Source organism: Falco peregrinus, chromosome Z (genome assembly GCF_023634155.1).
Source record: "Falco peregrinus isolate bFalPer1 chromosome Z, bFalPer1.pri, whole genome shotgun sequence".
Classification (NCBI taxonomy): Eukaryota; Metazoa; Chordata; class Aves; order Falconiformes; family Falconidae; genus Falco; species Falco peregrinus.
This window is the reverse complement of record NC_073739.1, coordinates 37,862,528-37,873,601: the sequence shown is the minus strand read 5'-3', so window position 1 is coordinate 37,873,601 and position 11,074 is coordinate 37,862,528. Positions and strand designations below refer to the sequence as shown.

The window sequence follows — 11,074 nt, the reverse complement described above, 5'->3', positions numbered from 1 at the left end:
TTTGATTTTTTTTTACTTTGAAATCAAATTTGAACTTTTGAGCTTTTGAAGTATTGCAGTTCTTACAATGCATGCCCCATGATCAGTGGGTGGTCAGATGTAGAAACTGGATTTATTTCACTATGAGCTTAGTTGCAATTTACCTAACCCAGCACTCATCTTGATTAACGTTAGTTCCATTCTAGTGTTCAGTATTTGAATTATGTTATATACTAGTCACAACTCTGTCTTTTCCAAAAGTAAAATTAACAGATTTTTGAGGGGCGGCATCTTAATCTTAAAAAAAAAAAAAAAAAAAAAAAAAAAAAGAGCCAACCAAACCATTAAAGCCTAGAACACATCTGGACATACAGTTCTAATGTGGAATATTTTCTGTGGTAGCTCCATAATTAGACACTTGACATATCCTCTATAATCACTACAATTTGTTGTGGGGGATATTGATTTTTTTTGTTTCAGTGTTTATTAATTGGGTAGTGTGCAATTAATGACAATGAGGTAACGTACCAGGTGTGTTTGTCATCCTATCATGACCGTTTATGCAAACTGTGATTTCAGTCTCCCACTACCAAATCATCTTTCATTTCCTTTTTGCAGGTTGCTTTAAGCAGAAGAGAGATGGTATGTTTGTCATACAATGCTGTTTGTATTAGTTTCTAACTCGGTATCAGCTGGAGGAAAAAAAAAAGAAAGCATTTTTCAACCCAAACACATAATAAATGCACTGGAATAAAATGGGAATTCCCCCTCTGACGGACAGAGAACAACCCGCCCCTTTTATGACCAAGATGCAGTGATTTTCTACGCTAGACAAAGATTCGGTGTATGTCCTGCACGTCCGAGCAAAGAAGAGCTCGGGGCCGCGGCTGGCCAAGCGTGCAGCCGCCCCCCGCCTGGCGGGGCCGGGGCGCAGGGCGGGACCCCCGCGGACGTTCCGCTCGGCCGCGGGGCGCGCTGCGGCGGGGCCGGGGCGGCGCCGGGGGCCCGTGATCACCGCCCCGGCCGCCAGCACCGCCCGCACCGCTGCCCCCGCGGCCGCCGGCGCCTCCAGGGAATCCGCCCGGCTCCGGCGGGGGGTCGGGCGCCGCGCCGGCCTTTGGGTCCGTTACCCGACGGCACCGGGGCGGGGGGCGGGGACCCACGTCCGGAGGCCGCGGCCGTGGGCGAGCGCCGCTGTCAGTGGGCGGCGGGCGGAGCCGGGCGGGTGTGAGGGTGGCGGCGGGCGGAGGGGGCGCGCTCAGCCCGGAGGCGCGGGGCCGCCCCGGCTCGCAGCCCCCGGTGCCGCCCTGCGCCCCGCCGAGCCCCGCCGCACCCCGCGGGGGCGGGCCGGCGGCAGCATGGTGGATGTGTTCAGCGGGCGGCTCCTGATCAGCAAGGACGGCCGCAGCGTGGACCCCGAGGAGGCCCTGCAGAACAAGGTCGTGGGCTTGTACTTCTCGGCCGGCTGGTGCTCGCCGTGCCGCGACTTCACCCCCGTCCTCTGCGACTTCTACACGGAGTTGCTGGAGGAGACCCAGCCCCCCGCCCCCTTCGAGGTCGTCTTCATCTCCTCCGACCACAGCGCCGAGGAGATGGCGGGCTACATGCACGCCATGCACGGCGACTGGCTGGCGCTGCCCTATCACGACCCCTACAAGCAGTAAGTACCGGCGCCCCCCAACCCACCCCACCGCCCCCGGCCGGGGTCCCCTGCCCCCGCCCCCCCTCCGGGGTCCCCCGCCCCCCGCCGGGGTCCCTGCCGGCGCTGCCCCCCGCAGGGCGGGGCGGGCAGGGGTACGGGTGGCTGGGTGGCAGCGCCGTGTGGCCGCGGAGCCCCCGACAGCACCGGCTGCCCGTGTGCCCGCGCTGGCATGGAGCTGGCCGCACTTTCTTCACAGAAGTAACCTGGCTCCGGCTTGTTACACCCGTAAACAAGGCGATGAAGGAAAACTAGTGTTCCGGACTTAATGTAGGATTGAAAAGGTCTTTGAAGAAGTGCTTATAAAGACTCCGAGTATTAGAAAAATGAGTCAAAAATCAACTAATGGCAAACGAGGATCAAGCAATTGTTTTTCGGCAATAGTTGTTATTAAGGTTGCTCTGAGTCCTCTAGCTTATTAATGCTCTGGGGGAAAAAAAGGCAAATGAAGAAGCAGTAAAACTCATAGCTGAACAACGCAGAGGACAGCAGAGCAAATTATGAAGAATTTCAGACAGATGCAGGTAAGGTGAAAAAGAAATGTAGTAACAGCTGGAGTTTAGCTGTGGCAAATGCACATGGTAACTGGGGTGTAAAGTTATTGTGCTGATAGGTTTCTACAGGGGCATTCCTGTAGGGAGCTTGCTCAGCAAAACAGCAAAAGGAAAGAGTGCGACCATGTATAAATAACAGTGTGAAGGATACTACGAAGAACAGTTTCGATGACCTTAGTCAAGAGTGCAGGCTCATTTGGACAACTGTCAGAAATACAATTTAGCTCATACCCGGAAGTATAGATTTGGATTACAGGGACATAGGTAAGATATTTAGGGCCACTGAAATGCCTGTAACTGGACACTTAAAATACCTGTAAATACTGGTAAAGGGATTTCCTCCCCCACCCCCCACCCCCACGCCCTCCCCCCCCGTTTAAATAACGTAGAAGTAGATTGTGGAAAACATTGTTACAGTTGTCATCAAAGTCAAGGGGTTAGTGTGACTTTTAAACGTAGACTGGGTAATTAAACTCACAAGAAGATTTATTCTCCTGACAAAGAACTCTATTCTAGAGTTTCTCATAACTTCTAGCATTCATTTAACTTCAGATCCATCCCTGTCTGCTACCCAGGATAGAGCTGCGTAACACCCTAGCTACTTAGTGCGGAACAGGTTTACTAATCGTGTTTTGTCATTGCACTTTGGCAACCTCAAGAGCTAACATCGTGAAGCCAGGAACTGTTTCATTCTTCCTTCACCCACTCCTGGATGTCAGCAACCAATTAACGTTAGACCTTTTTAATGGAAGTTTCCATTGACTTGAAAACAGATTGAAATAGCAATGCTGTTTTCCATAGTTATCCAAAGGCTTCCCAGGCAGTAGCTGTATTTGGTATTTACTAGTCCTAATAGAATTCAGGCAAATTCCCTGACAGAAATGTAGCACTTGAAGTTGCTGCATCCAGCAAGCTGCTCAGCATAGACCATGGGAATGCGCTTACAGCTTCAGCCTTTGTGGATTAGGGGTCTATTTCTGTTCTTGCCCAGGTCATGTGGAATGGAGGTACAGAGACAGTTTAATTGGCTTTTCTCTGGCAGTCCATAACACCCTTCAGATTCCTGTAGAAAAACGTGGCTTGTCAGGTCACAGCTGCGAGATCATAGCATTTGAAGTGGCTTATTGGAGAATTAAGTGCATGTTTTTGCATGACAATGTTTTTGAAGTTGTGCTTCTTGCATTTAACTGTAAAGGGCTGTGTGGAGATGTTCACAGTGCTTAAGCTGAATTAACTGGTAGTTTGGCTTCAGGGGTACTAGTGAATCACTGTAGACTTAGAGCAGATGGGTGTGTGTTCACTAAACCAAACTATAATTCTGGCTAGATACTAGTTCTAAGTAAGAATACAATTTTTAAATCTACTAACAACAAGTAGTAATTTGATTATTAATATTTGTTAACATTCACATATTTGTTAACACTTATTATTCAATAATATTTTTAAAGTTCCATTGTAAATAATTGAAATTGGTTGCTCTTTTGTGGACTGTGTAAAGAAGGCATTTCAATATCTTCAGTGAAGTTAAAATACTCTAGCTGGTGCCTTCAGTGTTTAAGATACGTAATTGCAGCATAAACTGAAGTCTCTTCTAGGTGCAATAGAGCCAATTTTAAATCTGCAATCGGAAACACATTTCACACTTGGTAGCACTGAGTTTCTTGGGGGCGAATTTTGTTTTAATAAGAAATAGCCTTGCACATACCTGAAAAGAAGCAAAATAATGAATTCTGAGCAGGGTTGCAAGACTGTTCTATGCTGTCAGTCCTGACTATTTCCCTGAGGCGGGACTATATCATAACTTGATGTAGTTTGTGGCATGACTAAGAGGAAATACTGCTCTGATGCCTTGACTGTAACGATTTTTTTTTGGTTTGGTTTGGTTTGGTTTTTTGCCGCCTGAGACACGGGCTTTTGATCCTTGCAGGCGTGTGTGAAGACACTCTAGTAGGAAGTGAGCACTAGGAGGAGAAAGGGAATAGTAGAGAGGAATAACAGGGATGGGCAGGGGTGGGACACAACCTGTCAACAACAAATGCTACTAAGTGGGAACTGATTTTTTAATTATTGTGGTTTAACCCTGGCCATTGACTTAAGCACCATGCAGCTGCTTGCTCACTCCCCCCACAGTGAGATGTGGGGGAGAGAATCAGAAGAGTAACAGTGAGAAAACTCGAGGGCTGAGATAAAGACAGTTTTAGGTAAAGCAAAAGCTGTGCATGCAAGCAAAGCAAAACAAGGAATAAATTCACTACTCCCCATCGGCAGGCTGGTGTTCAGCCATGTCCAGGGAAGCAGGGCTCCAGCACACGTAAATGTTACTTGGGAATACAAATGCCATAATGCCGAAGGTGTCCCCTGCTTCCTTCTCCCAGCTTATATACCCAGCATGATGTTCAGTGTCATGGAATGTCCCTTTGGCTAGCTTGGGTCACCTGTCCTGGCTGTGTCCCCTCCCATTTTCCTGCCCCTCCAGCCCTCTCACTGGCAGAGCCTGAGAAACTGAAAAGTCTTCACTCAGTATAGACATGACCCAGCAACAACCAGAACCATCCATGTGCCATCAGCATCGGTCTCACACCAAATCCAAACCACAGCACTGCACCAGCTACTAAGAAGAAAATTAATTGTTATCCCAGCTGAAACCAGGACAGTTATGATACACAAAGACATACTCCCGTGTTTATACGGAGCCCTGCTGTGAAGGGCATATACTGTGAAATTCTTTGTGTGGTGCCCAGCATATGCTAGTAGCTCTTGCAGGCTGCCAGATAGGCAGATTTACTGAGTCCATGTCCTGTACACCTCAGTGAAAATTAGGATCACAAAGAATTCCTGAAAAAGGAAAATGAAAGGGGTATGCTTACATTTTATATTAGGATGTTTTAGGTGTGAGGGTAGATTGGCACCTACAGGGATGGGGGGCATAAATAAGGAAGGCAGCAGAAGAGGGAAGGTATCTGAGCAGTTAAGAGCTATTGCGTGTTCTTAGTCTTTTTAGGCTGCTGTTCCAAAATCTGAACAGACACTTCAAAATTGTCCATATGATGTGCTTGTCTATGTGCCTAACAGTAATGCAGAAGTTCACAGCTAAAAGCAAATAGACGTACAGCTGTGAAGTACAGGGTATACTGCTAGAAGCACATTAGCAGGGTGTTCATCACTTTCAAGTGAAAGCACTTCCAAGTAAAGCTGTTAAAATTAAAATATTCCCAGGTATCACAATACCCATGTGTATAAAATTATCATTTATATTCTCAATATGATATTAACTTTGCCCTGTGTTGTCTATGTCTCAAAAATGCTCTTATGTATAGATTTTAAACTGCTGTATAAAATCCCTGTGTTGTGAGCTAGTCCTGGTAGGCAGCCAAGCCCCACCCAGCTGCCAGGTATTCAGCAGTTTCCAGGACAGCAGAACTTTGTCATGGACAACAGTTGCTTGAGGACAAATGCCGCGACTCCAAAGGTTGGACCATTCCTCCTCCTTTCTTCAGCTTTTATTGCAGAGCATGATGTGATATGGTACGGAATATTCCTTTCCTCAGTTGAGATCAGCTGTGCCCCCTCTCAGCTGCTTGTGCTTCCTCTGGTGGTGTGGGGTGAGAAGCAGAAAACATCCTTGTGCTGGGTAAGCATTGGTCAGCAACAGCTAAAACATCGATGTGTTACCAACACTGTTTTGGTAACAAACCTAAAACACAACACCATGCAAGCTGCTATGATGAAAATTAACTCCATCCTAGCCAATGCCTGTCCTACCTGGTAATATAAAATCTGTGCTCTCACAAACTTTGGTCCAGCCTTCTCATAAAAATCGAAAGACCTAACAGATGCAATGACTTCCAGTTTGCCTCAATCTTAATTTCATCTTTTTGGTATTTCATATGCAAGTGAAGGTTGCCCTCCCATATTCTGACCTGCATGGCCAAGGTCTGATACCTCAAAGGATTTGGCTAAAAGATTCCTTGTGTCTGTTGAAAGGTTAGTCATTCAGTCTTCCCTAGCTATCTTTTATCATAGCTTCCTCTTCTGCTTTGTCTATTTGGGTCTTAGATTTTTCTAGTTGGTAAGACACTGTATGTACTGTTAGACTTACCTGGGAGTAGCTAGGCAACTGATATTTTAAGAATGTCATTAGTTACATCTCTGTGTTTTACTGTAAGAAATTGAGTTTGTCGTTGTAGCATGTGATGTTTCATACATGATTTCATAGTTTGTGTGGGTGAGCCACAGGATTTGAGATCCCTGCAGGACAGAATGATCTTAAAAGTTTTTTGTTTGCACCTGTACACACATACATAGTGATTAAGAAGCACTGTCTGCAGAACTGTTCCTGAGGCTTCTGCAGGTCCATTCTTTTTACAAGTTGCACATGAACGTAAACAAAAATCTGCATGCTTCAGTCTGGTTTGATGCAAGCAACCTTCAGCCCAGAAGCTGTCTGAACAAGATGCCATGCTGGAATGGATAAGATATACGCATTCCCTTAGGAAAGCAAAGTGTTACGTTTCCAGTCTCCATAGCAAATTGCCTTCAGTTTCTTACTGTTCTGTCTCTGATTACCACAATTGTGTTCGGCATCTTAAGCTATTTTATTGTCCACTGAACCAGTGAAATGCATCTTCCATCCATCTTGTGTGTCATACAAGTGGTATAAGGTGATAGTCTTTTATGTGAACTTGCTTTGAAACGTTTTTTTCTCCTATTTTAGCAGACTTTGGAAAGGTCTATGGGACTTCTTGTTTGCTTGCTTTTATTTCAGAATTCACTGAGAAAGTAAACCTGTTGCTATATTATTGCTGCTTCTGTAGTATTTTCTGCATTGTTGCTAAGCCAATGTAGTGGCAGAGCAATATCCTTCACCTGTTAAAAATATCCTTCACATTGAGGAAAAATATAGAAGAAAAGATGTAATTCAGGAATGCCTTGTCTAGGCCAGTATTTCATGTAAGTCTTATTTTCTGTATTTTTAAGACTCATCCTCTTTTCCAGGAAATAATAGAGAATATCTATGTATTAATATCTTTTATTTTTTTAACAGTATCTACAAATCTTCTTTTCTACTTAGTCATAATTATTTGTCATTTGAACCTCACACAGCAGATGTTCTTGCTTGCAGTGATGATACTCAGGCATTACATTTCCATTTAGTGTGTTAAGTTTTTAGAGTGATGTTATTAATGTTTTGGAAGTTGGCAGTTCCATTGTTGCTTGTTGTGTCTCTATCCTCTGATTCTTCTAAAGGTGCTTAGTTTCTGCTCACTTTGATATAAGGCAATGCAGGGAGGTAATTTGCCATACAACAGATTACCTTTGGTTTTGGGGAGGTTGTTATTTTTAGCTGATCTGTTGCAGTCCTCTTAACCTGTTTCTTATATTCCTTCTGAAACATGTGACCTCTTCCTCAAACCTGATTACATTTTTCAGGGATTTGGTTTTTTTTAGACTGCACAACTTGTATCTTAGGTGTAGATTTTATGTTCCTTACTTTTCCAGTTAGATATCAGCATGTGTGTCACCATAGCTTGTATTCCTACCACTAAAATTGTGCAATATAATTTGTAAGAATGATGTGCTAGCAGATATTTGCTTTCACTTCTGCCTTCCAAAATGAACATTAAAATTCACTAGCATCTATATTGTTTCATTCATGGCACTCTAATGGGAACATCTAGTACAATGAATGGATGTGCCGAGGATGACCTATGAATAGTGTGTTGTGGTAGGAGGTAGGGTAGTAGTTTTCCTACCCTTTAGCTTAGTTTGAAAAGCGTGGGGAAACACCCCAGTGTGATTCTGACTTTGTGACCATCAGTCTACCCATTTCTCTGCCTGCTTATTTGTATTCAACAAATGTTTTCCTTTCGTCTTTGGACATTTAGTGCTAACATTCTTTATCTGCGTTTCTTTCTGAGTTGGAGCTGGGGCAGTGAACTGATTCTGTACTTCCTGGAAACACTTGAGGGTTCTCCTGTTGAGCAGCACTCTCAACAAATAAATCTGGTTTTATCTGATGTCCGTTGAGATGTTCAGTGAGCTCAGAGCTCACTGACTGTCTTTTAATTACCTCTGTTGCGAATTAATAAAATTCATGCCAAAAAGTTGTTGACAGTGCTAGTGATTAAGTCTTAGTCTCAAAACTGTTTTTTCTGGCTTATTTGTGTCTGCAGTTTTCTTTCTCATTCGCACTGAAACTGCTGGTTACCTACTCATTGGTTGTTTGAATACATGCTGATTTCATTCATGGAAGATCACTGTGTGGCTTTTTAATTTTTAATTGTATTTTAATTATGTTTTTTTAAGTAGGCTGTTTTAAGACAGAGTTATTTGTGAACTGTCTGGATTTTTTCACGCTTCCCTTCAATAGTCTCTGAGAGTCAGTCTCTGCTCATGTGGAGACTACAGGCAGCAGTGACGAGTAGTTACAGAAGGGTGCTGCCATTCTCTGAACTACCTGAGTGATGTTTCACCATGTAAACTTCCACTGCAGCCGTGTTCATCTCCCTACAGTAGCCAGTGCTCTGCCTCAAGCTCTGAGGAAGCCCAAGCACTCATCGCTTCTGCTCTCACATGCATACTGACCAGAGTACCCTTGATGAGAGACTAGGAGTTTTCTTAAAATTCTCCCTAATGCTGTGTTTTATTTTTCATTTTTTTTCCCCTCAGTGATCTGAAGAAGAAATACAACATAACAGCAATTCCTAAACTGGTGATTGTGAAACAAACTGGAGAAGTCATTACTGACAAGGGAAGAAAACAGATCAGAGACAAAGGGCTATCCTGTTTTCGGAACTGGCTTGAGGGTGCAGATATCTTTCAGAATTTTTCTAGCTAAAAAGTTGGCAGATGAAAGTAAGACAAGGTATCATGGAAAACCCTGTAGAACTTTGAAAAGGTTGTTGCCTTGTTCAGAACTGGAAGGGTAAGGCTTGTTTCTTTGCTTGTAAACAAATCTTGTTTTCAATTTGAAGATTAGCTGTTCCAGAAGTCAAAAATGCAATTGTTTTATTTATTGTATTGTTCTAGGTACCTTATTCAATATGAACCAAAGCATTCCTGATAATGCTGAATTACTTCAGGAGGATAGGCTATTTTAGACAGTAATAATGGAGCACTGTGAAATCTATGCAGACACGTTGCAAAATCTGTACAGCAACAATTATATATATGCACAAACATTTTTTTAGACAGTTTTTTGTGGTGATTAGCACATTTTATTAAGAAAAGGAAACTGTTTGCTTTAATAAATAATTTTATGAAGTATATGTGTCTAATGTGTCTTCCTTATCTGTCTTCAGCTAATCAGAAAATGTCATGATTTTTAAATAGGACACATTTGTTTGTCAGTACTGAAGAAATACTTTTCTTCATTTGTATTTTACTTTGTGTGGGATATACTTAAGTTCTGCTGAGTTTTCCTTACTCCTCAATTTTTAATCTTGGCATTGTATACTAGGTTGTTATCTCCCAAGTTAGCATCATGTCAAGTCTAAGAAGAAAGCATTTCCCATTTCCTCCTTTTGCCAAGTGCGTAGAATTAAACATAAAAAATTATACGAACTCTCTACAATGAGTGCTCATGTTACATCTAAAGTAAAGTCTGATGTGCTAGTATTCTCCATCAGCTGTTGCATTTAGATTTGATAGCCGATCTTCACAACTGGGGCCCAGCCAAACATGCATGCAGCTGGTGAGCTAAAGAAATGCTTCCTGTGCAAGCCAAGAGTTTGTTGATTAGAATTTAAAGACTTCAACAGAATTGTTACTTGTCCAGTTACTAGCACTTCACATCACTAATGCTTCAAGTCCAGACTACTCAAGTATTACAAGTCTTGCCCAATAAAGATACAGTTAAAACTGATACACGTTAACTTTACAGTTCTCTTGCTATGTTGACGCTTCCTCTCGGTTCTAATGTTAATAGTGTTTTCCTGAAGATGGTGACTTGCCTGCAACTGGGCTGTGTGCTGCTGATCACAGCCCTCTGGGCTCCATCTGTTCAGCCAGGTGGGAGTGGCATTTGCTTTTTCCAAGCCTTAGGAACCTCTCACAACGGACACGACCTGACAATGACATCAGCCAGCTCCCTCAGCACTCATGGGTGCAACCCATCAAGCCCCATGGACTTACATATGTTCAAGTTGGTTAAGTATTTCCTGCTCTAGTGGTCCTCTTCTGAGATTAATTCTTCCTTGCTTCCTTTCCTCTCAGGGGTCACAGATATCAGAAGGTTGATCATACAGTATGTGCTACAGGAGTACTTGTGTGGTTCTGCCTGCTAATTGTGGCCTGTAGACTTTTGACTGGCTCCTGAGCAGCCCCGAGGCAGAGCGTCGTGCACTCCAGTTGCTCTGCTTGCTCGTGAATAGCAAAACCCCCTCCTTGCCTTCACAGCCCATGCTTGCTGAAGAGCCTGTATCCACCCATTGTGGTACTCCAGTCGGGTGAGCTGTCCCACTGTCTTTCTGTCTTTGTGAACCCCAGGAGGTCACAGCCCTGTCATTGCACACAGACTTCTGACTCCCCCGGCCTGTCTCCTGTGCTGTGTGTGTTAGTGTAGAGACATTTCAGTAAGGCACCCAAGCATGCTGATTTCCCAAAACAGCAGAACATGGCTGTTCTGCAGGCACTTCTTTGCATGCCTGTGCTTGAAGGGATTCCACTTCAGCCTTCTTCTGTTGATTGCTGTGTCCCTTCTGAAGTCACTGGCTTACTGTCCCCATCCACAATCATCTCATTTGTTGAGGAACCTTTGCCTGACCGTGAGATAACTCAGCAAGGAAGGCCTGAAATTAGTGTGTATGGATAATTTTATTATTTAATAACACAACTGTGTCAT

General features: G+C 43.8%; 1 protein-coding gene across 2 annotated transcripts; it reads left to right on the top strand.

Moving 5' to 3' along the window:
- Positions 1-1,168: 1,168 nt before the first annotated feature.
- On the top strand, positions 1,169-9,498 carry NXNL2 (nucleoredoxin like 2). Of its 2 annotated transcripts, XR_003555518.2 has the most exons (3): positions 1,169-1,639; positions 8,902-9,157; positions 9,262-9,498. XR_003555518.2 is itself a non-coding variant. In XM_005239830.3 (2 exons), exons 1-2 carry the CDS (start codon positions 1,338-1,340, stop codon positions 9,068-9,070), a joined length of 471 nt encoding a protein of 156 aa, XP_005239887.1. In that variant the 5' UTR covers positions 1,169-1,337; the 3' UTR covers positions 9,071-9,498. The 2 variants fall into 2 exon arrangements, 1 of the variants encoding a protein (XP_005239887.1); XM_005239830.3 differs by having other exon boundaries at positions 8,902-9,498.
- The last annotated feature ends 1,576 nt before the right edge of the window (positions 9,499-11,074 follow it).